This window comes from Urocampus carinirostris, chromosome 7 (assembly GCF_059441175.1).
Source record: "Urocampus carinirostris isolate Australia breed hairy pipefish chromosome 7, RoL_Ucar_1.0, whole genome shotgun sequence".
NCBI classification, from domain to species: domain Eukaryota; kingdom Metazoa; phylum Chordata; class Actinopteri; order Syngnathiformes; family Syngnathidae; genus Urocampus; species Urocampus carinirostris.
In genome coordinates, this window is record NC_142355.1 from 18736258 (window position 1) to 18761357 (window position 25100).

Genomic DNA, 25100 nt, shown 5'->3' on the forward strand with positions numbered 1-25100 from the left:
CTCACTTTGCATCTGCAGACGCTCAGCACAGTAATCCATTACATACTAATACAGGGTGTCCCAAAAAATGAATACACACTTTAAAATTAAATAGCTGATAAACTGTTTTTTTTTATATTTCAGATTTGATTTTGGAGTAAAAAATAGTGGATACTGAGCTTGCATCGGTGCAAAAAAGAAAAACCCCAAAACATGCACTTCAGGTTTTCCAGAATGATTTTAGGAAAGTTGTTGTTTTTTGGGGGGGAGTTTTTTTCAAAAGAGTAAGCCCATTATCCGCTATTCTTCTTTAAAAAACAAATCTGAATTGGCTATTTAAAGTCAAAGTGTCTATACAGTTTCTGGGACACCCTGTGTTTATAATATAAATATGTTAAATCAGTTTTTTGGAGGAAAAAAAGACAAGAGAAAAATTGCTGCTAATGTTTTTGTATTGTGCCCTCTTTATTGGTTGCACGCAGGTAAGAGGAAGTCATTTCATCTGTGCTGTATATTGCGCATATAGCATATTTGAAAATAAAGTTGAAGTTGAGTTGAATGTGAAAATTCAGAGATTTTGGATTTATTTATTTTGAAATTATTAAATTAAACGAGAAAGAACTTTAACACTGAATAGATACTGTATACAGTGGTACCTCTACTATTGAATGTGTCCTCATATGAAGGTTTCAGGTTACGAAGTACCTGAACTGGAAAATATTGCCTCTAGCTTACAAAGGCGTTTCAGGATGCAAAGACAAAAATACAGTGCACTACGGGCTGCTATTAGCCACTCTCAGAGTTTCCGGAATTTAAACAAACTGGTTATCGCTTTAATTCTTCCTGGCAACCCAGTGCTCATGCATTATCCCAGCATGCTCTTTGGGTTACCGTCACAGTTCGGAGTAAGAGACGAGAAGGTTAAGATAGCGGGGATGAGGACACAGCCATCATTTAATCAGCCCAGATGAAAGAAATTTTAGAAACATTCCACGAAGTCTCAGACGTTGTGGAAAGGAATCACCCACAATGAGTGTTGACAAGTCGTGCATTTCCAACGGATTGTCAAAAGCTGGCACAAGCAGATGTCATAGGATCAGTTTTTCAAGATACACGAGGTAAAAAGGTAAATTTATATTTTTATTAGTTCCTTTATTCTTAGGTTGTTTTTTTACAGTATGTGCATTTTGTTTTATGTTTTTTGATAGGTAATCTAATTCTAACATGTATTTGTTTGATGTTCTGATGTTCTTTTGTGATTTATTAAGAACCAACATACTTTACTTTTGGGAGGCTTGAAACGGATTAAAGCATTTACATTCAAAATGCGTCTCTACTTACAAAGTTTTCAGGTAATAAAGCTTCTACCTGGTTTGTCTGCACGTTACTAGTTGTGACAGAGACTGCTGATATTTTTGTGGCACTGGTGACTTTGTCGGTCATACTTCTCATGGTGAGTAAGCTGGCGTAATAGTTTTGGAGTGATGAAGTCGGGCGTTGGCTGTCTGTGACATGCGGGTTTGTTTTCACAAACGAATATTATTTGGCAAAGCAGCTTATATGTCTTTCGGTATCGCCGCGTCAAGCCTGTCAGAGTCGCTTACTGTCTCTGCAGATGTCCTCACACGACCAACCGTTGTTTTTTTTTCATTCTAGCCCTTTATGGAAACAAAACAGCTTTCAGAAGGGATTCAAGTCGTTACAGACAGGCTAAATTTGCATAGGTGAACTTGGCAGTTAGCCTTTTCTTGTGTAGTATACACCCTGTGAGATTTTTTTTCAAACAATTAACTCCAACCAATGCAAAGCATGATTAGGTTAAAATAGTTTAATTAATAAAGATATAATTTGTAAGTGTATTCTGGTTTCTTTCGATAAGGAATGTAGTTATCTTTTACTACTTTTCCCTCCTTCAGATTTAATTTCCCCTATTTCCTGTCCAGAGTCTTCACTCTGAAATGCTGGTCTACTACTGATCCCAAGAGCCAAGAAGAAATCCGCAGGTTCGAGAGCATTCTCCATTCGGGCCCTGGTGCTATGGAATGCTCTGCTCTCTGAGATTTGATCTGCAACCTCAGGAAACTGTTTAAATCCAGGCTTAATACACGCATATATTCTGTAGCTTATGAATGACCTATAGTTCATGTTGACAATATATGTGTATTGTTTGTTGATGCTACATCATCATCATCACCATCATCCCACAACATCTGGTAGACAAAATGGGGCTTCTGGGTTTCAACACCCCCCTGCGGAACTGGCTGCTGGACTTCCTCTGTGACAGACCCCAATCTGTGCGGATAGGTCAGAACAGTTCAGATGTCATCTACCTCAGCACGGGCTCCCCCCAAGGCTGCGTCCTAAGCCCCTTGCTGTTCACCTTGATGACACACGACTGCGCCCCTAGGTCCGCCACAAACCACATCGTGAAGTATGCTGACGACACAACGGTGGTGGGCCTCATCAGGGATGACAACGACCTGGCCTACAGAGAGGAAGTGGAGCAGATGGTGGGCTGGTGCAAGGACAACAGCCTGGTCCTGAATGTTGACAAGACTAAAGAGATCATTGTCGACTTTAGGAAAAACCAGCCCAACCATGCCCCACTTTGCATCAACAACAAGGCTGTGGAGGTTGTCAGCAGTATCAAGTTCCTAGGGGTGCACATCACAAACAAACTCACCTGGTCCGTGAACACTGCATCTCTGGTTAAGAGGGCACAGCAGCGCCTGTACTTCCTGCGGAGGATGAGGAGAGCCCACCTGCCCCCACCATCCCTCATCACATTCTACAGGGGCACCATAGAGAGTATCCTGACCAGCTGTATCTCTGTGTGGTGTGGAGGCTGCAGCGCTACCGACTGGGGTAGTGTGAGGAGGGTAACGAGGACAGCGGAGAAAATAATCGGGACTACACTTCCCTCCATTCAGGACATTGGCCAGAAGCGCTGCTTATCCCATGCTAAGAACATTACCGGGGACCCCTCTCACCCCCATCATGGACTATTCACTCTGCTAGCCTCTGGGAAGAGGTACTGCAGTGTGCGGTGCAGGACCACCAGGCTCCGCAATAGTCTAGTCCCCCTGGCCATTAGACTGTTAAATGGTCAATCTAACATATAGTTAACTAAAATCTAAACGGCTGCTAATTTGACTTTTGCACTAGTGGCAGTTTTTTTATAGCTTGCCACTCCTTGCACATTTGATCTCTGCACTATTGTTACTTACAGTGTTATTACTTACAGTGTTATTGTTTACAATATAATGGTACTGTGTACCTGACTTGTTAACCTGACTGCCCATCTTGCACATCTGGTTAGCGTCTCTTCTTGCACTATCGGCACTATGGTAAATAACACAATACAGCTTTATTTATATCTGTACACTGAAGGACACTGAGGGAAACTGTGGGAGTCAGATCCATCGACATTTCGTTCTGTATACACGTGTACTAGAATGACAATAAAGTAGATCTGAATCTGAATCTGAATCTGAATCTGAATCCATTGCAACCTGAGCACCATTTTTATTTAATTTTCAGTTTTATATTATAATCAATTTTTTTATATTTTATTTTTCATTTCATTTTTTGTGAATGCAACATCCATTGCAGGCTGGTCATCATGGAAGGGGGATTACCTCATGTATATTCCCTTCTCAGGGTTACTTCATTTCCCTCATGTTGAGGTTTTGCGTTTTTCCTTGCTCTCTTGTAGGTATTAGATCAGGGGGTGGTGTGATAATAGTCTGTGTTTGCAGTAATCTGTGGTCTGTGCAGCCCTTTGAGGCTCTTTGTGATAAAGGGCTATACAAATAAACATGACTTGACTTGACTACCCTCTGAAACTGATAGCTACTTCGTTGTATCCTGCTTATCCTTATGCTGAGGTTTTTGGGTTTTTCCTTGCCCTCATGTAGGTTTTAGATCAGGGGATGGTGTGATAATAGTCTGGAGATTGCGATAGTCTGTGCAGCCCTTTGAGACTCCTTGTGATTAAGGGCTATATAAATAAACATGACTTGACTTGTCTTGACTTGACTATTGTTCTCAGCTCAGGGATGCTGCTGGAAATGTGAATTTCCCTTCGGGGATGAACAAAGTATCTATCTATCTATCTATCTATCTATTGTACTACTGTAAAGGAGTTTGTATAGAACGCCAAGGTTGTTCGTTATTTTCCCCTGTTTACATTTTTGTCACTATTGATCTTGCTGCTGTTCTTTGATTCTCACACCCTTTTGGGGCTGATCTGATTTTGAAGCCAAATAGATTTGATAAAAAGAAAGGGTTCAGGGAAAGACCTCTAGAACAGGTTAGAGTTTTTAAGGTCGCAAAATAATACACACTGTCCCTTTTAGGTGTAGCCTTCTGTGCGTAAGAGTCATTATATGTACAATCTTCCTGAAGCAATAATCATTGATAATTACTTTAAAATATTTTAATACTGATGGTTTCTTTTTATCAGCATGGTGGTGAGTGCTTAGCGCGCAGTTCTGAGGTCATGAGATGGAACCTTCCTGTGTGGAATTTGAATGTGCTCCCGGTGCTTGCGTGGGTTTCCTCCGGGAAATCCAGTTTCCTCCCACACTCCAAAAACATGCATGTCAGGTTGATTGGCCGGTCCAAATTGTCCCTAGGTGTGAATGAGCAAGCGTGTGAGTTGTCTGCAACTGGCTGGCAACCAGTTCAGGGTGTACCCTGCCCACTGCCCAAAAATGGCTGGGATGGGCTCCAGCACCCCCATGACCCTACTGAGGATAAGCGGTGCAGATAATGGATGGGTTTCTTTTTAAAGGTATTTAAAAAAATCTCATCCAAACTTGAGAACCACTGGCTTAGGGTGACACTCACTGCTGAAATACCTCTTTTAAAAAAAAATCTAATGTGACCTAAAACAACAGAAAAATATTGAATTAGCAAGAAAGTACAAGAAAAAAATATAGTATAGTGGTACCTCTTCTCGCAAATGTCTATACATACAAAGGTTTCAGGTTAAAAAGTACTTGAAAGGGAAAATATTGCCTCTAGTTACAAAGTCAAAAATACAGTATAGTACACACTGCCATTTGCTGCTGCCAGGGGTCTACCTGGCACCTCGATACAAATGCGTGAGTCTTGGCATGCTGTTCGTGTCCCCAGTTCAAGTTAAAAGATAAATCAATATTTGTGTGTATTTCTTTTATTCTTTGTTCATTTACATTATGTGCCTCTCATTTTGTTTATTGTGCAGCAGTCTTATTTTAGATCTGGAGCGAGATGGGTGCCACCAGGCTGTGCCCAAGACACACCATAGGAAATGGTGCCCCTAAGACCCTAGTGGTTAAGGGATCCATCCAACCAACCAACCAACCAATCTTATTTTAACATATATTTGTTTCACATTGTAATGCTCTTGTATGATTTATTAAAAAAAAATCATACTTTTGTGAGGCTTGGAACGGATTAACACATTTACATTCAAAAGGCGTCTCTACTTATAAATGTTTTTGGTTACAAAGCTACTCCCAGAATGAAGTAAATTTGTAAGTAGAGGTACTACTGTGTACCAATTGATTTTTCTCGGGGATAGTTGTGAAGCCAAGTTTTCTAGCAGTTAAGAAAACGTTTAGGTTCTAAAATCAATGAGTGATGATAAATCAACAGATGCTTGTACAGGCAGCCTGTTTTGATTATTTTTTATTCTCATCCCAGCATACGCATCACATATGTACAGTACTTTCTCCACATCTCACACAATGTGTCATATGTCATGCTATGCTAACCAAAAACAGTCCCCGCCAACGTCCCTTCTTTTCCTTCTCTTTCTCTCTTCGTCAGAAAAAAAAACCCAATCAAATCTTACTTAGCCTGAAAGCCAAGAATCCAGAGTCTTGACAGCAGCTTTCTGCCAATCCGAGCAATTTTTTTTTTTTTTTGCACATCAATGAACATTTCATGTGAGGAATAAACGCCCACTCGCTCCTTGAATTTGCCCGTCATTTTCTGACAACCTGCAGACCTCTCCGGTTACCCGAGGTCACGTGTTTACTGGGGTCAGCCATTTAATCGCTGCAGAAAACGGGAAGAAAACATCAAAGTGTAATTGAACTGCTTGTAAAGACACAAGGCACCCTCTCAGTTTTTATGGGATGGGATGGGGGGGTCAAGTGAAACCAAATAAAAGAAACACTATAAATTAGTAACCTGGGGAAGGGTTAATGACCTTGTACTAACGAGGAAGGAGAATGCTTTTAAAGCAAGTACTAGAAGATCTTGCTGCCATGAAACTTAAGTGGCAACCAGTTCAGAGTGTCCCCTGCCTACTGCCCAAAGATAGCTGGGATAGGCTCCATCACGGCCCTAGTGAGGATAAGTGGCCCACAAAATGGATGCATGGATACATATAATATATGAAAAAACTTTTGGTGCCGCTCTTGTCCCAACTGTCCTTTTGTGTGTCTCCCCCTATAAAAAAAGGGATATTGTGTATTTTGACACCTTGAACTTCATTCATTTAAACGAGTTGAATTCAATTGTCTTTATTGTCTCTTATAACAATGTGGTGAAACATTTTATGTAGAGACAGCTCTCTAGGGTGAACATGTACCGGTAATAAAGAGAAAAATAAGAGAAAAGACTGTCAGGATAAATAGGTCAAATATTTACAAAGTAGGGCTTAGAGACTGTTCTAAATTAGGATAATAATGCAATGAAAGAAAAAAGTGCATTTTACCAATTGTGTAATGAGGAGTAATAAAAAAAACTATGTTAATTTGAGTAATAAGCAAAAATAAAGGAAATATCATTTAAACATTTGTTCTTTAAATACTCTTAGGGCAATATATTTGTATTTATAAGGGTACTCCCGAAAACCAAAACCTTGTTAAAGACTGAGCAAAAAAATGAGAAGAAAAATGAGGCGGTTTGGTCAATTTAAGTTTCCGTAGTTTGTATTGTTGCTTTGTAGCACTCGTTTTTGGTTGCACTTCATAATACAGTGGCATCTAGAGGTAGAATATTTTACAGTGTACCGTGCTCAAGGCCAACCCTAAAAGAGCTGGCTACTTTTACTTGTTGTTTTTTATTGTGAATTTATTTTAGGAAGATATTTATATATATTAAAAAAAAAAACGTTTGAATTTTTCAATTCATATTAAAAATGTAGTGCTTAAAAAGACAATATTACTGTTATATTTTCATTATTATTAATCCGATATTATAGTCATTAAAGGATATTACTTTGCTTTAATTCTGAGTATATCATAAACAATTGATACAATTTAATCTATTTAGAAACAAATATAAAACGGAATATAACTTGGAGATGTCTGCATGACATTTTTTCATCAAGGCCAATGAGAAAAAGAAGATAAGTCTACATTGTCTTTTACCCATATTTAGATTCATATCTTTTATAGGTTTTGCTCCTTTTGAAATACAAAAAACAATAACTGCACAAATTACTAAAGTTCTTTTGTTTTTGTTTTTACTAAAAAATGGCCCATCATGACTTTATTTATTTGAAACTGTCACTTTCGTAAATTTAAATGAAGTTTTACAAACACAATTATCATTAGATGGAATTATCAGCAGTTTCGAATCACTTTTTTGGTAATTGCAAGCTCGTTTCTGTGTCAATTTCATGAAGCCTCAACATAAAAAATCCTATCCAGACATAGAGGCTGATTGAAAACATTTGTTCGAGATACAAATCTCATTTTCCGAAATGACACAACAATAAATGATGCAAACGATACGTTGCCCAGAATGAAGACACACACACTCACACCACACAGTATTATAACAGCAACTTGATGATAAAAATGATTACAGACGCTCCCCTACTTACGACCATTTGACTTACGAAAAACGGTAGATCCGAACATTTTTTTCCAGAAAAATATCCGGACATCGCTGTAAGTTAGATTTTGTATTGTGTGCACCTTTTTCCAAGTACAGGACATTACTTTAGCGCTTCTTTCCGCCGCTACCGGCGTTTGGTGCTGTGAGAGCTTTCCCAGCATTCACCCGAGGAAGAAATCCGCTTCCTCTTCCTAGTTCGTGTGTAAACATTCTACAGGTATTCTGTATCTCCAGCGCACTAAGACATTTTTATGGTTTAATATCTTGTGCATCCATTTAATATGGTTGGTATTAAGTGTAAAGAAGCCATTTCTTTTGAAATGAAAGTGGAATATGGAAGCTTGATGCGGTTGAGAAAATGGTCGGAACGCTTTTTTCAGCCACTTTTTACCACGGAGGAGGAAGTAGCCTAGTAACTCTTGAAGCCCATCTTCCACAAATAAGTTAAACTCAACTTTATTTATCTTTATAGAGTATATTATTTTATAAAATGTTTTTGTTTTTTTTTTAGCTTTTTTTCGTCCACTTTCTACGACGGAGGAGAAACTCTTGAAGCTCATCTTCCAAAAGTAAGTTAAACTTAACTTTATAATTTTTGTAGAGCATATCATTTTATGAAATGTTTATTTCTTAGTACAAAACAATAAAGATTACTTATACAAGCCTTAAACATACTTATATAAACCTTAAACATAAAAAATATAGCACTGAAGCAACTTACGGACAAAATCAACTTACGAACGATTGTCCGGAACCCGGATCTCGTTTGTAAGAAGGGGCAGCATCTGTAACTGCGATTCATTATGAGACTCAAGATCACCGAACAACAGTAAAAGAAACTGCAAATTTGGTTACAAGCATTCTTGAATACTGTACTTAGTTTGTTGGCCACCACCAATAATAGATCCGAAAGCACTTCTTTTCAGCCAATCAGAACGCAAGAAGGACGACAGCTCTGCCCCTTTCTATCACACACAATGCATGGGATGCTAGCTGCTTCACCATCAACTCAACGTGCATGGGATCGACTGAAACCGAAACAACGTTATTTGTTCTACAGTGTTTTATTTTTATGATGCTGCTGTTGGGTCAGTTAGTTGTCAGTAAGAGAGTTTTACTTGCACTTTTTTGAGTATGTCACTGCGCCCTCATTAGCATACCTCGTTAGCATACCTCGTTAGCATACGACAAAAACAAATACAAACGATGGTGGCGTTTCGTAATTAAAGTAAAACTTGTAAATTATGGCATAGATAGGATGTGCAGTTCGTGATCCGGTGTATCGGGTTTGTGAGGCTCGTGATGTAGTTTCCACATGTTTCTTGCCGGGGACTCGGAACGGGTGGAGATGGCACCACTCGTTTCGTGATTTCGATTTACTGGGTCACCCATTGGTATATCCTCTATATGCCATTATCTTTCAAAAATCTGAATCTATTTCTATGCGTAGTTGGTACGGGGCTTCTGACTTCCCTATAGATCGCCAACATTTTGCTAACTATGTATATAATAATTGAGACTCTTTTCTACTGACTTTTGAGATAGGTTTGCATAATAAGGAAGAAATAATATGGCTATGCTATCACGAATAGCAAATGAAGAGACACTGGCTGTTGTTTCGGCCGCCCTATTTGCTCTGTGTGTGACACATGGATACCGTAACTTGTTGGATCTACAGTTTATTTTAGTATGAACCACAAGCGTGACATATCGGAGTTTCCATCACCCATATTATGCAGTGACATGTAGTCAAGGGATGCAGGTGAGATAGTGCTGGAATACAAAATAACAAATTTATTAAATTATTATATTTATGCAGTATTAAAGTTCTTTTCTTATTTAAATTCACTATTTTTTTCTTTTTTGTAATTGCTAGATTTTCACATTAGATTTAATAATACAATTTAGTACGTGACATATTACTGTGCTAAGGGTCTGCAGATGAAGAGTGAGGTACGCAATTCTCTTGCCTCCTGGCAGAGGGCGTTAGTGAGACCAGAGATTCGGATTTGGCGCACACCTCAGACCCAAACAATAGAATTAGAGATCGTATTAACAGGTCAAGTCATCCATTCTCGTTTCATGGACCTTTTTTTCATATTATCTATTGTTTTTTTGATGTTGTTTTAAAAAAGGAGAGCAAATGGACTTCTCATCAAATGATAAATACGAGTATAGGTTTATTTATTTGTAAATCCGATGCCCTTTAACCAACATGCACCTCACAGCATGTCACTCATTCATATCAATACCATCCATCCATCATCTGCACCACTTATCCACAGTAGGGATGCGGGGGTGTTAAAGCCCATCCCATCTATCTTCGGGCAGTGGGCAGGGGACACCCTGAACTGGTTGCCAGCCAGTTGCTGGGCACACAGAGACAACTCACTTGCTCATTCATACTTAGGGACAATTTGGACCGGCCAACCTGACATGTATGCTTTTGGAATGTGGGAGTGCCCGGAGTAAAGCCCGAAGTGAACCCACCCAAACACAGGGAGAACGTGCAAACTCCACACGGGAAGGTTTGATCCCAAGACCCCAGAATCACTTTAGCAAGACAATTATTTTCATTCTAAGATGACATTTCTTGATAACTATTCTGCCAAACTTTAATTCTGCTCAAGCTTGTGACCCACTGTGTTATCTATATTTCTGTAAAAAAACAAACAATGCATTATTTATAATAATTATAATAATAATACATTCTACTTCAACGCGCCTTTCAAGACACCCAAGGTTGCTGTACACAGAATTCCAAACAACAATAAACACGAATAAAACTATCTATCTATCTACCTTGGCCATATCCCCCAAGAGGGGTGACCGACAGCAAGACAAAACACATAACAAAGAAAATACAAAAGGCAAAAAATAGCAAAAAGCACACGCAAACATTTTTGGATCATGGCCAACCCAAATGCCCAAACACCCAAACACGTTAGGCACCTCGGCACCTATGTTAGTCATGCTTTCGTCCCTCCAGATGAAATGGGACACAAGAAAGCGGCCATGTCACTCGGGTCAGGGTGAGACAACACACTGTTTTGTTCAACAGCAGGGCCAGACAGCTTTCACTGGTTTACCCCTGCCACATCATACAGGTGCCCTGCCCATCCCTTACAACACGTCCAAAAACATCCAACTATCATTTTACAACACCTCTCCACTCATTCCTATCACCAACAAGAGCTCTAGCTTCCACTAGATTTAGACCTATTTCCTGCAGTGCACTCATAACACCATCCATCCACGTCAATCGCGGCCTTCCTCTTGGTCTCCTCCCATTTACTTCTGCTCTGTAGAACCTCTTCAACATTCTCTCCTCATCCATCCTCTCCTTGTGTCCAAACCAACCGAGTACTGTCTTATCCACATGCTTGCTCAGTTCCACTACTACTCCAGTTCTGTCTCGCACAATTTAATTCTATACAATCTTATCACTCCTAACATACTCCTCAAACACTTAATCTCAAAAACATTTCATCTCAAAAACACGAATAAAACAAGTAATACCCAAATATATAAATATTTATTTAGTGGTCCACTTAAACATAGTCAGCAGGTCTAAACTGGCTCTCGGGCCATAGTTTGGACAACATCTTACCAGACTTTAAAGTCAAGTAAAACACAATATAATAAGGCATTTTATTTACTTCAGTTGGAGCTATTAACTTCCAAAGCACTTTGACTTGCAGTCATTAAAGTGTTCACAGATCACCACAAACCAATAAAATGAGATTACGACACTTGCAATGAAGTTCAGGGACTGGTGTTACAAAAATTGTTTTTGTTTTCTTCTTGGAAGCCCCTCCCACTTGTGTAATTTTCTTTTACTGCGCTCCCTGTAAGGAATTCTCAATAACTCCTCCACAGCTCCTGCACTGAAGCCTTTTTGATTCACCAACATCTTCAACACCCATGACCCTGATGTCCTCAACAGGGAACTGTCAGTTGCTCAGACAAAAATCCTCCCAGCCTGTTCTGCAATTGACCTCATATGTTTCTCCTGTCTTTAAAGAGTTAATATGACAGAATCTCTTCTTCATGGAGCTATATTTTGAGTATTGTTTCCTCTTTCTGAAGAAGGCTCCCAGATGTTCCTGAGGGGAGATTATGGCAGTGAAGGAATGCTTCCAGTCCATGGGAAACAACTTTCTGTTCAGTATCAGCGACCGATCGACAGATACGATCATTACCTCACAAGCGTCCGAAGATTTGAGGCCGTTGCTGTCACCGTGTGTCTCCAAGAGGGTTCAAAAACACTACGGAATAATTTTTGGAATGTAACTCTCGATAAGGAATTTTTGCACATGCAAGAGAAAACACTTTTGAGTGTTCTTGCTCAAGACACACCACTGGAAGTATTCCATTCATGACTCTGGCAGTTTGAGGATCCATGAATCATGACCCATATTATATATAAATGACTTTGCTTTAATTCTAAGAGTTTAAAAAACAGTTTGTTGAAATATTCTGTTTATAAAGAAATCAAAGATAAAATATAATATGTACTGATAATTATTTCCATGTTATCAATCACAATAAGTACTTACTTATCTGCATTTATATAGCGCTTTTCAAGTCAATGACTTCCCAAAGCGCTTTACATTGTGCTTCACATTTCCCAATAGCGGCCGTGATCTGTGCAGCCATGTAAGGCGCTAACCTGCTTATTGGGGGTTCAGTGTCTTACCCAAGGACACTTCGACATGTAAAACGGACAAGCCGGGATTCGAACTGGGATCCCTTTATCCTAAAACGATCGCTCTACCTCCTGAGCTACTGCCGCCCAAGTACAACAAACAGAACACAGTGGTACCTCCACTTAAGAATTTCTCTACATACAAATGTTTCTGGTTACGAAGTACCTGAATTGGAAAATATTGCCCCCAGTTTCAAAGGCGTTTCAGGAGATAAAGTCAAAAGTACAGTACAGTACGCGCTGCTATTCGCTGCTCCCAGAGTTTCCCGAACGTAAACGAACTGGCTATTGATTAAATTCTGTCTGGCAACCCAGTACGCATGCATGTTCCCAGCATGCTCTATGTGTCACTGTCACAGTTCAGAGTTCAGAGACAAAGAGAAGGAGTTCCGGTAAGATGACGAGGAGGAGGACGCAGCCATCATTCAATTAGCCCAAATAAAAGACATTTTAGCAAAATTCCATGAAGTCTTGGGATTTATGGAAAGGAATCACTGTTTTTGACGAGTCGGTCTATCACGACGTCTGCCATGTGCAACGGATTGTCAAAAGCAGGTAAAAGCACACGACATTGGATCAGTTTTTCAAGAAACGTGAGGCAAAAAGGTAAATAATTATTTGTTATGATTTCATGTTTCATGTTCTGATGGTCATTTATATTTTCCTTTTCTCCTGGCTCACAACATATTTTGATTGTTTTTTTCCTGATCGTGATATTTCTGTGATGAGTAAATTTTGAAATATCGTGGATCCCAAGAGTTTAAGGTATCCAATGATATGGGGCATGACATTTTTCAGTGACTGGTGACATCGTACAGACAGGTATTTGCTTCTCAACAGTCCAGGTCGTAGGAACTTTAAGGGCTTAATTTGAATTCCAGCAAATAACAGAAGACCAGATCTACTGTGACACCTCATAAACCGGTTGGTACTTTGCTAAAACACTTAAATTCAGAAAGCCTACCCCGAAAAAGTTCACCTTCTTCCCCCCATACCTTTTGCACTTCAAAAGCGTTTCAGGCAACAATCGCAGGTCAGCAAATAACACGGTCAAAATGTGGTAGTCATCACAGCAACTATCCATACGTATCCTATGACATCATTTCCTTCCAATTTCCGAGTTTTATATTTTGACAGGATGCTTTGAAGGCGCTGCCAGGACTTTCTTGTGGTCTTGTTTTGCCCCCATGCATCCAGAAACACGTTTTACATATCACAGGATGCTCCGATTTCACACTCGAGTCAGAGCGGCTATTTGAACTGTATTATGCGAACATGATATGAGAAAAGGCACGGGAGAGTTGGTGCAATCAGTGTCAGTGTTGTGTTCTCACGGTTTGCATACTGCGTGTGTATCTGTTGCACCGGATGCATTTGTGCATTTGTTATGAGTTCCTGAATCCCAAAACATCTCCTTCTCGTTAGGAGTTACAGTGAATTACAGTATGTTCCTGACCTGAGGTGGTGCTAATGTGTCTATTGGTAACACCAAAATAAGTTTCTTTATTTGGTTTATTCTGTTATGCTGTCTTTTTTATAACGTAACAATTTTTGTACGGGAATTGTTATTGAAAATACTCGTTTTTATGTTAGACGGATCTGCTTTTGCCCTTTTCGGCTCTCACTCGAATTGTTTTGGTCACTGGTATCATACGACGTCATCGTAGAGTGCATGGAGATGGGCGCCACCAGGCTGTACTTGCCCAGGACACACCATAGGAAATGGTGCCCCTACAACCATAGTGGTAAAGGGATCCAACCAACCAACCATTCTACATAGTCTGTGAGTAAATAGCTGTTCCGTTGTGTTTGTGTGGTTTGTTATAGCTTAATAAGGGCAATCACATTTATTGATAAGGGAGGCAATTGGCTGAGGTTGACGGTATGAAGATTTTAGATTTTTATAACAGAAACGTTTTAAAGTGTCGGGATCTCCCCATATTTTAAACTACTTTTTAATAAGTATAAATACACACCAAATATAAAATAATTAGATTTTATTAATGTTGAACAAGAACATTATATCCTATATACATAACTTATCCTCTGGAGTATAAATAAATTAAATGTTACTACTTTAATTGTACATTTTATGGTGTTTATGTCTCTCCAATGTGCTTCGTTTTCTTTCTTTTTTATACATGTTTTGAAAATATGGATACAGATCTAACTATAAATTATTAAAAAAGTTAAATGGTAATATATTCTAATTGTGTGGTTATGTGGTCGTTCTATTTTTCAAATTATTGTGGCAAAAAATGCTCTCCTCTTATTTGTTAAGGGTGCATTGGCCCAATGTTTTACAATTTATATATCTATTAGAATTATAATACATTGTGACTTAACTTTTTCAATGCCATTTAAGGGACAGTGTGGGTTATTTAGCTCTTCCTTGTTGTCATTTTTAAAATTACGAATTAATCATTAAAAATATATTGATTTGAATAATAAGTAAAAATATATCAACTATCATGTAATTATTTTATCATAATCATAGGTCTAAAAATTTGAATTTATTCTATATAACATGAGCCTCAACTATGGGGAGCTAACATCATTGTCTTCCATTGTGCTGCTACGGGTAGCCAAAAACCTCAAAAAAAGGCTGGGCAAAATAAGGAAAAGTGAAATGCTGCATTTACGAGCCTCCATAGTTTATTCTCTTTGTACTATTTTCCAGTTGCAACACACACAGCGATATCTAGTAGTCAAATAATAGTATTATAATACACACTGTCCCTTTAACAACACATAGTCAAAAGGCGCAGAGGCATTGCTTGCCATTGATGGCTATCTGCCGTCCAGTAGCTTTTACGATTGGAAGCTGTGCCGTTGCCATCTTGGCTGTGAAAATAAGCCAGTCCAATACTGTACTGACTAAATGCAGCCACTTGTTGGCAGCGATGCCTCTCTTAGTGAGAAAATCAACTTGAACCCAAGATAAAAATTAAGAAAAAGAGAAGAATTGATCTGTATCTTGAGGGTTAAACACTGTTTATAAGGAAGTAAAAGCCACCAAGTGTAAGCAATTCAGACTTGAAAATGAATTTCCCCAAGTAAATGGTCTTGTGTATTCACAAAAGCCAGCACTGGGGTTGATGCTAAAGCTGACGGAATAATTGAAGCATTGGCAAGCTAGCACATAATAAGTCACAAAGTCACAAACATTTGGAGTTGCCATTCTGCGCCCCGCCATCAGATCCTCCCAAGGACATTTGCGACGCTAATCCTGGAACAGAACATTTTGTGCTGCGCCAACTTGACATCTGACGATGAGAGCCCCCCCGCATCCTGTTAAAACGATCTGATGGCAAATTATGGGATTCTGAGAAGGTTTTAACAACGTCAGACCCCAAAGAATATCACCAAGGTAAGTGCTGACATTACAGTTTATCACACAAATGTGATTTTATCTGAATTTTTCTCCGAAACATGGGATTTTGCCGAAACCCAGCAGTTTCCTATGGTGGATTGCTGACAAACAATAAGTTGGAAACAAAACTTTTTTTTTTTTATAAAAGTGAGAGTTTTAATATTTTATTTAGTCTGTGTTTACTTAGTCCCAACAAGCAATTTTCTGTTCGTTTCAAAGACCCTTTACAATACTTGAAATGGGCACCGATAGATCCTCTTTTTGCAAAACTGCCGGCCCCCGAAAAGCACATTTCACTTGACAATGAGCACCCAGTTGCACCGCTTATCCTCAATAGGGTCACAAGGGTGCTGGAGCCCATCCCAGCAGTGGGCAGGGGACACCCTGAACCGGTTACCAGCCGGTTGCAGGGCACACAGAGACCGACAACTCACTCGCTCATTCACACCTAGGGACAATTTGGATCGTCCAATTAACTTGACATGCATGTTTTTGGAATGTGGGAGGAAGCTGGAGTGCCCGGTGGAAACCCACACATGCACGGGGAGAACATGCACTTCGCACAGGAAGGTTCGATCTCATGACCTCAGAACTGTGCCGCGGACACGCTAACCACTAAGCCGCTGTGCAGCCCCAGTTGGATTTCATTCTCAAACAATCAACATTTTGCATAGTTCAGTCATCATTATTTGTATGCATTTACCTGTTTTGCAGCTAGGACTTAAATGGGGCACTAATGTTGGCGATGCTTTATCTAATGTCCGTGACGATGTCTTCTTTTTAACGGGGAGGTCGACGATACCGGTTCCTAAAAAGTGTCTGCGGTGCTAACTGCTAATTCAACGTTCCTATGCGCCTAATCCAGGTCAACAAATGCGGGAAATATTATAAAATGTGCGGCCAAACTACAAGAGCCCAAGATGAGAAAACTGTAGAAGAATGGTGGGGGCGGGGGGATTGAATTGATCATTCGGGAAAAAAAATCCATAGCAACGTGAGGCTTTCAATATGCTAACTGTCCCCCCTGTGGTCAGTTTACAAATTCTATTTTATAATCATTATACAAGTTCCCCACTAGATGGTACTTAATTCTACACTGTCCCTTGAAACTAAAGGAATGCTGTGAAATATGTGACCACTATATGTCACTGCAATGTGTAGTGCTACAAAGCACAAGGAAGAACACAAACTACGTCTACTCAAAGTAACCAAACCATACAATTTTTATTCTTTTTTTTTCCCAGCTTTGCATGAGGTTTTTGTTTTTTTGGGGTACTTACAGCACTCAGATTGCGGACAATCGTGTCAGCTCCCCTAGGTTGAACCTCATGTTATAAAAAGTAAAACAAAAACACGAGAATATACTTAAAAAAATGCAAATTTATATAATAGATCATTTATTTTTGCTTATCATTCAAATCAGCATTGTTTTGAATGACGTTTTCTACCATTAGTAGCCCTGCTGCATCTAACAAGGACTAAAGCACGATAACCACTGAATATGTATCGTGAAAACTAAAATAACGGTTGATTTTGATTGATATTGTGAAGTTGTGATAACATTTCAATTTAAGGTTCTCAATGTAAATATATGTGCTGATGTATTCAGTAAATTGGCCTGAATGTGTTTATGCTTGTTGAAACATCTGCACTGTTAATGTTTCGGACATTTTGCTTATTTTTCCAAGGTATTGTGGAGACGGGGTTATGTAAACCAGTCCCAATTTGTCATTGCTGCGACGCGTGGTTGCTTCGGAGATCCGATGTTTGGCGAGAATGAATAATACCCATAGTAGAGCAGCCAATGATGTACATCTGTCTCGGATTAATGGGATGCCGGCTTGCATTCCTCTGAATGCTTCGTAGGTTTTTATTTCGGTCGCAGTGCCGTGAGCAGGTAGATGCTGTGACTTTTGGGTCACTAGCTTGCCTCCTGCGGCACAACATTAACATGTTAGTTGATCATTTTATACGCCATAAGAGTGACCCAGGAGAGTACTTTTTTACAGTGAGGAAAATGGGTATTTAGTTACACAGAGTTTTTCAACCGGTGTGCCTTGTCTAGTGTGGCAAAGGGAATTGCCCGATTTTATCTTTGTTAAAAAACATGGGATTCTTCAGTATCTTTGCTTTCGCCCGAGATCAGCTGAGTAACTGTAACACTGCTATATATCAATAAGTGGCGGCAAATTATTATTTTCTCTGTGTGTATAAGGTACATGTGTCAAAACCATGGGCCGAGGGCAAAATGTCGCCCACGGGAGCTTCGAATACTAAATACGTCAAGAGTGCTTTGACGAAAAACTACTTTTCCCACAATGCCTATCGACTATGAAACCCGCCAAGGGTCAGCGTCACTACACGGCAGGGTTTCCACATCAATGTCAATGAGTGCAAATGAGAAATAAATGAGCCTCAAAACGCCTAAGATTTTATAATTTTTATATATATAGTTTATAGTATTATATACATGTGTCTCCGACACTTATTCCAAAGTGAAAATGAATTTTACAATCCTGGTTTTGAGGATTGTCTCCAAATATTTTACTATTGTGATAGTAATTTGCAGACATGGGGACTTGAGACTTAGTGACTTGGACTCGAGTCGACTCGAGTCGCTGTTTTTATGACTTGTGACTTGACTTGGACTTGGCAATCTAAGACTCGGGACTTGACTTGTGACTTGACTTGCCCAAGAAAAAAATACTTGGGACTTACTTGGGACTTGAAGGTGAAGACTTGAGACTTACTTGAGACTTGCACATGTGTGACTTGGTCCCATGTCTGGTAATTTGTTTTCAGTAATGCAATTAAAATAAAAGATATCATACATTTTGGATTCATTAAAAATTAATATTGCTAGTCTTTTATTGTTTCTAAATTAATAATTTTGGTGAAAACTCAAATATAATATCTTAAAATATTAGAATATCATGAAAAAGTATACTAGTAGGCTGTAAGACATAAGTAATGTTAAAATAACAAAAAGGCCTGCAATATGTCAGTTGATTTGTAATGAATACAGAATGCATGATTGATCGATATATATATATATATATATATATATATAAAATGGTTTTTTTTCTATACAGAAAATAAAGGATTTTATCACAATATTCTAATTCTCTAAGACAGTCCTGTACTAATTATCTGCTCATTAGGAAGGACCGTGCAGGGAATTATACGTAATAACTTGATTAATTTCAGGAAGATATTGAAGATAGCACTACAAAAAAACGGGGGGAAAAAAAGATCAAATAAGTAATAATCTCTTTTTGCTGATTCTTTTAATTATTTTCTCATTTTACAAAAAAAATGTTCAACTGGCAAAAATTGTGTGCTGATTCAATGTATTCATATTTGTTGTTATTCCGAAAAAACAAACAAAATACCACTTGAACCATTGTCACCACAAATGATAGAACTGTGAATTTAGGCAACATCAAAATAAAACCTTCAAAAAAAACAAAGTAAAGCAAGAAATTCATTCTTAAAGTTTTATTTGTTTTTTTTCAGGGAAAAAAGTGTGCCTCGTCTCAAAAAAATCGAGTCAAACACTGGTATAAGAACAGAGGTTCTCAAATACAGATCATTTTAAGTATTTATGATTAAATATAAATCGACAAAATTAAACTACTCATTTTCATAGTCGCTAAAAACTCAGTCTTCCCATATCAGTATTATTCAATCTGTAATAAGGCAGATAGCATCACATGTTAATTAATTCAAAACGTTATTCAAAATAATGATTAAATGTTATCTTTTTTCTTAAAATGACCCTTTAAAATAGCATACAGAATTATAGTGTTTTTATTTCTAATATTATTTTGGAGATGTAGAAAAAAAAAGAACCACTTGGACAGTACCCAGAAATGGAGAAGAAAATATTCAGGCGGTTTGAAGCCCAGAGACAAAATGAATATGGAGTGTCTCGGTCAAGTGTTTGATTGCACAAGCCAAGAAATATGAAGGCTTCACTGCTTTCTCGGGTTGGTATACATGTTTTCTTCTTTTTATTGTATTATGTGGCTACTTTAAAGCACTTTTAGGGGCTGTGCCTCAAATTGTGTATATACGACCATTTGTAACTGAATAGTTGATTTTTTGTTGTTGTTTAAATTTGAAAAATCGGTTGATTATTATTTTATTTTTTTAAATCTGAAGACTTTTTTAAGGGCAGAAAAGTGGTAGTGTAAGGTGTAAAGGGGTAGTTTTGCTAAGTATGGTAAGCTACTAGATGCTATTAATGTTCCTCGTGGCCAGCAACAACGTTTTTGTTAGATGTTCACTAATTTGCTACAAATTTGCTGCATTCCAAATATTTTTAAGAAAAGACGATTGCAAAATCAGCGTTTTAAACTATACGAGACTATAACCGATCTAAATATCCAAACACTGTCTGTTCTGTTCAGTGTCTGTTAAACCATTGACGATAAAACTGAATTTCAACCCTGTTCCAGAACCGCCATGAAACAGAAGAGCGCACAAAAAAACTTGCCATTTTGACAACTTTGCAGTTATTGGCCCACAAAAACATGTCCCGAGATTTTTGTCATAGCGAAGAGAGATAAAATATAAACATCTCTCGTTTTGGACCACACATAAGAAAGAGCGCAAGCCATGTTGACGCCTGAGGCTTTGACACAACCCCAAAAAGTGTCGTGCCTCCAAGGAGTCATGGCGTCTTCATCTGGCTGCAACATTTTCTGGAATGACACCGCTGAGGATCTTCTTTGCGTTCCAGCCGTTCTATGTCTATGCACTTGCCAAATGGGCTCACTAAATGCTCTCTTAAACGCTCCACACTCCAAAAAACAGATGACTTAGCACTTTATCAGAAGTGTGGAATTGGCAAACTCCCTCTGTGTTTTTAATTGCCGACGGGGGGTTTCTGGATCTCGTTTTTGTCGATTTGTTGCACTCTGAAAACACTTGGGTCTAAAATAACGTTAAAATTGGGTAAAAAATGAATCAAACCAATACTTGGATTTATTTTATTGTGTTTTGTGACTCCATCTTTTGATTTTTTCAGACATAATGAATCAAGTTAGGGGTTTATATTTCATAACACAACCCATTTTGGGGCGTAGGAGCGGGCTATATTGCACTTTGGTACAAAACTACTGTTTTTAAAGGAATGACCTATCATTATATAAGATTACACTAGCTGTTTCTGGGTTATTTTGTCCAATATTACTCTCTTTGTTCTCTTTTTTTTTTTTACAAAATAACCCATTTGGGGGTAGATTATAAGCAAATCTAACCTTTTTTTTAATTGTTTAGGGAGTTTTTAATCTCAACCCAAGGTCAAATTTACCCAAATAATGGATTGGTCCACACTTCACCACTTGTGTTTGATTTTTCTAGACAAAATGTTCCAAGTTAGGTTTTTTACAGCACAGCCCAGAGGGGATGGGTTATTTTATACAAATTGATGTAGTTTTTGGAGCAAATTACGAGAATAAAAGGCTCAATGTTTGCTTAGTTCTTTGCACAAAACTACTGTTTTAAAGGGAACACATCATTGTTTAATAAATTGTCTTGTTTTTAGGGTTGTTTTGTACAATATTTGACTTTTTTTTCTTAAAGTAACACATTTTTGGGTGGTAAATCATACGCAAATTGAACTCTCTATTACTGTATATAGGGAGTTTTTCATTACAACCAGGAGGTTGGCACAAATTAATCCAAGTGATTGATTGGTCTATATTAAACCCAAATTGGGTTTGATTTTTCTGGATAAATTTATCCAAGTTAGGGATTATTTTAATTCAATTATACACTTTAAGGGGGAGTTTTGTACACTTAAGACTCTTTTTTATTTATTTATTTTTTTTAAACAAAATTTCTCATTTGGGGGTAGATTATAGGCAAATTCACCTTGTTTTATTGTGTATCAGGAGTGTTTCATTACAACCCAGGGTGTTGGAAAAATAAACCCAAGGATTTTATTTATCCACACTTGACCCAAATTGAGTTGGATTTTTCTAAACAATTTGCTCCAAGTTATGTTTTTTTTTATTCAACACAACACATTTTGGAGGGATGGGGGATGGTTATTTTACCTAAATTTATACATTTTGTGGGGCATTTCAAAGAATGAAAAATCTCATTTTTTGCTCAATTCTTTTGTACAAAACAACTGTTTTAAATGGAACATGCTATCTTGCAAATAAATTATCCTGTTTGGAGGGTTGTTTTTTTACAATATGAAACCATTTTTTAATTACAAAACAACCCATTTTGTGGGGTAGATTATCGGCAAATTGAACTCTTTACTGCTGTTTTTAGGAAGTTTTTGATTGCAACACAAGAGGTTGCCACAAATTAACCCAAGTAATGGCTTGGTCCACATCGAGCTCAAATCGGGGTGCTTTTTTTCTAGACAATATTATCCAAGTTATAAAACACAACTTTTGTTTTTCCCTTTTACACAAATTATATAGCTTTGTGGGGCTTTTTAAAGAAAATAAGATCTCAGTTCTTGCTTTGTTCTTTTCTACAAAACTACAATTTTAAAAGGAACAAGCTCTTTTAATAAAATGACCCGGTGTTTGAGGCTGTTTGTACAACAAGATTATTATTATTATTCTTACAAAATAACCAATTTAGGGTTAGACTATAGGCAAAAAAAAATTTCAATTACGATATTTGGGAAGTTTTTCATTGCAACCCAGAAAGTTGGCACAAATCAACCCAAGTAATTTATTGATCCACGATTAACTCAAATTGGGTTTGATTTTTCAAGACAAGATGATCCAATCAGCGTTTATTTTATATGACACAACACATTATGGGAGGGTTATTTTACACAAATTCATATAGTTTTGTTGGGAAATTTGAAGGCGAAATAAGTCCTAATATTTACTTGATTTTTTTGTGGAAAACGATTATTTTTAAAGGAATGATTTGTCTTTCAACGACATAATCCTGTTGTGGGGTTGTTGCAATTTTTTCAATACTACTCTTATTTTTTTTTATGTAGAAAATAACTTATTTGGGGGTTGATTATGGGCAAATTAAACTATTTTTTCTATTAAATCGAAAGTTTCTCCATCACAATTCCGGTCAAATTAACCTATGTAATGTATTGGTCCACACTTGACCCAAATTGGGTTATTTTTGAATCAACAGTGTTTAGAGTGTATCTAAATTGTCCCACAATGGTTTATTAAAGCGTTAGTCAAATGGCCAATGTTTTCTAAATCTGTCAATATTCAATGTATTGTGCTTTCATGCTAACAGAGAAATGTTCATCCTCCTGAGAAAAAAATAATAGATGAAGGATATTTTATCACATAACAGCAATGCTATATGAATTATCTTTATTATAAATTGATATGTTAAAAAAATCCAACATTTATTTAACTGGAAATAGCAGATTAGTTCATTTTAGAATTAAAAAAAAATATATATATGCATTTCAGCCTATCCCGACTGGCTGACTAAATGGTCGAATCTGTAAAAGTGTTAAAAACAAATATTGTCTGTGAATTTAAATAATTAGATCAATTCGATCACAAATTCTTCATAGAGGATTGTTCATTCAGTTTTAAGTTACAAGTTTGCCTTTAATTGTCACTGGAGCGATGCCTCTTTTAAATAGTCTGTTAAAATTATTCTAGTTTTGATAATAAAGACAAATTAACCCTTCTGTTGTCTTCGGGTCAAAATGACCTGCCATTGTGTTAAAAGCTCAGAAAAATCCCCTAAATTATAGTTTATTTAACTTTAAATGATATAACATTCATTTGATTGGTCCATGCAGTAGAAAAAATGAAATGTTTTGTGTACATTTCCTTGTAAGTTGTATAAAACGTGCAAAGAGGGTCCTCATAATAAGGACAACACGAGGGGGGTTAAATCATTTTTTGTTCTGACTGCCGTTTCTGTAGTTAAAGTCAAAGTAAATGCTCAAAATAAATTAAATTCTATTTTAATGATTTAATTTGGTCATAATTCTCAATTAATTAAAATCAATTCCATCGTATGACAGTTTCTCCGACGCTCGATATTTGACATTTTGCCTGAAACACTTGGCTCTGATTTTATTATTTTTTTCATATAATTAGAAAAAAAAACATGTTTTTTTAATACAGTACATGATGACATATTTCTACTGAGAGGTTTTTTTGTCGTTTATTTGCTACCCACACTTACCGTAGCAGGGCAGAATGCCGTTGTGACCGCCGTCCGCCTGCAGTTTTCCGGCCTCGGGAGGAGTCTTGCAGGTGGGCCTGTGCATGAAAAGCTGGTACTTTTGGAAGGGACCCTCCGCATCTGCACCATCCAGCGACTGGCACTCGCTCTGGAAAGGACTCCGAGACTTGTCCCCGTACACTTGGCTTTTCCCAGCCCCAAATGTAGGACTGTACTTGATTTCGGTGCTGCTGAAAGTCCTGAACGGGTTCGCCTGCTGCTCGCGACCTTGCGAGGCGGACGGACTATAATACGCATCCATCGCGGTCATGTCGCAATATGAGACGCACGTATCTGCGTTCATACCTAAAAAAACCAAAACAAAATTGTAATAAAAAAGAAAGAGGCAGAATCCAGACGGCTCTTCTCGCCCTGCCCCTTCTAAAAGGCACTCCTCGAACTTGCACGCAACTGACGCGCCCTCGCTCGGATTCGCGCTGGCTCAAAGTGGCGCATCTGGGATTGTTTAGAGAGGAGGAAAAAAAACCCAACAAATGCTAAAAGCCCCTCTCTGTGGAAGAAAGCGGGATGCCTCAGTAGTAAAGCGCGAGGGGAAGGCGTAACGCAAGCAAAACTGCACTGACCTTCCAAGTTGCATGCACGCACGCACTGCGAGTGGGCCCTCTCACTTCTGACTGCGCTATTATGCGTCGATGGGAGGTCGAAAATAAGGAAAGGGGTGGAGGGTGAGGTGGGGGGAGTTGATGCTTTTCCCTTGTCTCCTTTTACCCCTTTTCTTCCTTTTTAGTGAGGCAGCAAACACGCGGGAAACTCAGCACATGACATTAATGAAGGATCTTTGATGGCACTTGTTTCGAATTCACGCTTGCAGTTGGTGTGTGGACGTTTTTTTAGGGTAACTTTTTATTCAGGCACAGCACAAAAACAACATCAATTGATAATTAACAAATAGTGACAATAAACCTTTTTTTTCTCCAAAATGTAGGTTTTATTTCGCTTTTCGTTATTATTGGTAGTCTTCGTTTGCTAGTATCTATA

The 25100-nt window shown here is 38.0% G+C and overlaps 1 protein-coding gene across 1 annotated transcript in view; it reads right to left on the bottom strand.

The window, feature by feature from the left end:
- LOC148362538 (homeobox protein aristaless-like 4) overlaps positions 1-24513 on the bottom strand; it is a 48085-nt gene extending 23572 nt beyond the window's left edge. The window contains exon 1 of the mRNA XM_088339289.1: positions 24063-24513. Coding sequence (XP_088195415.1) covers positions 24063-24405 — 343 coding nt within the window. The 5' untranslated portion in view covers positions 24406-24513. The remainder of the gene's footprint in view (positions 1-24062) is intronic.
- Between the last annotated feature and the right edge of the window lie 587 nt (positions 24514-25100).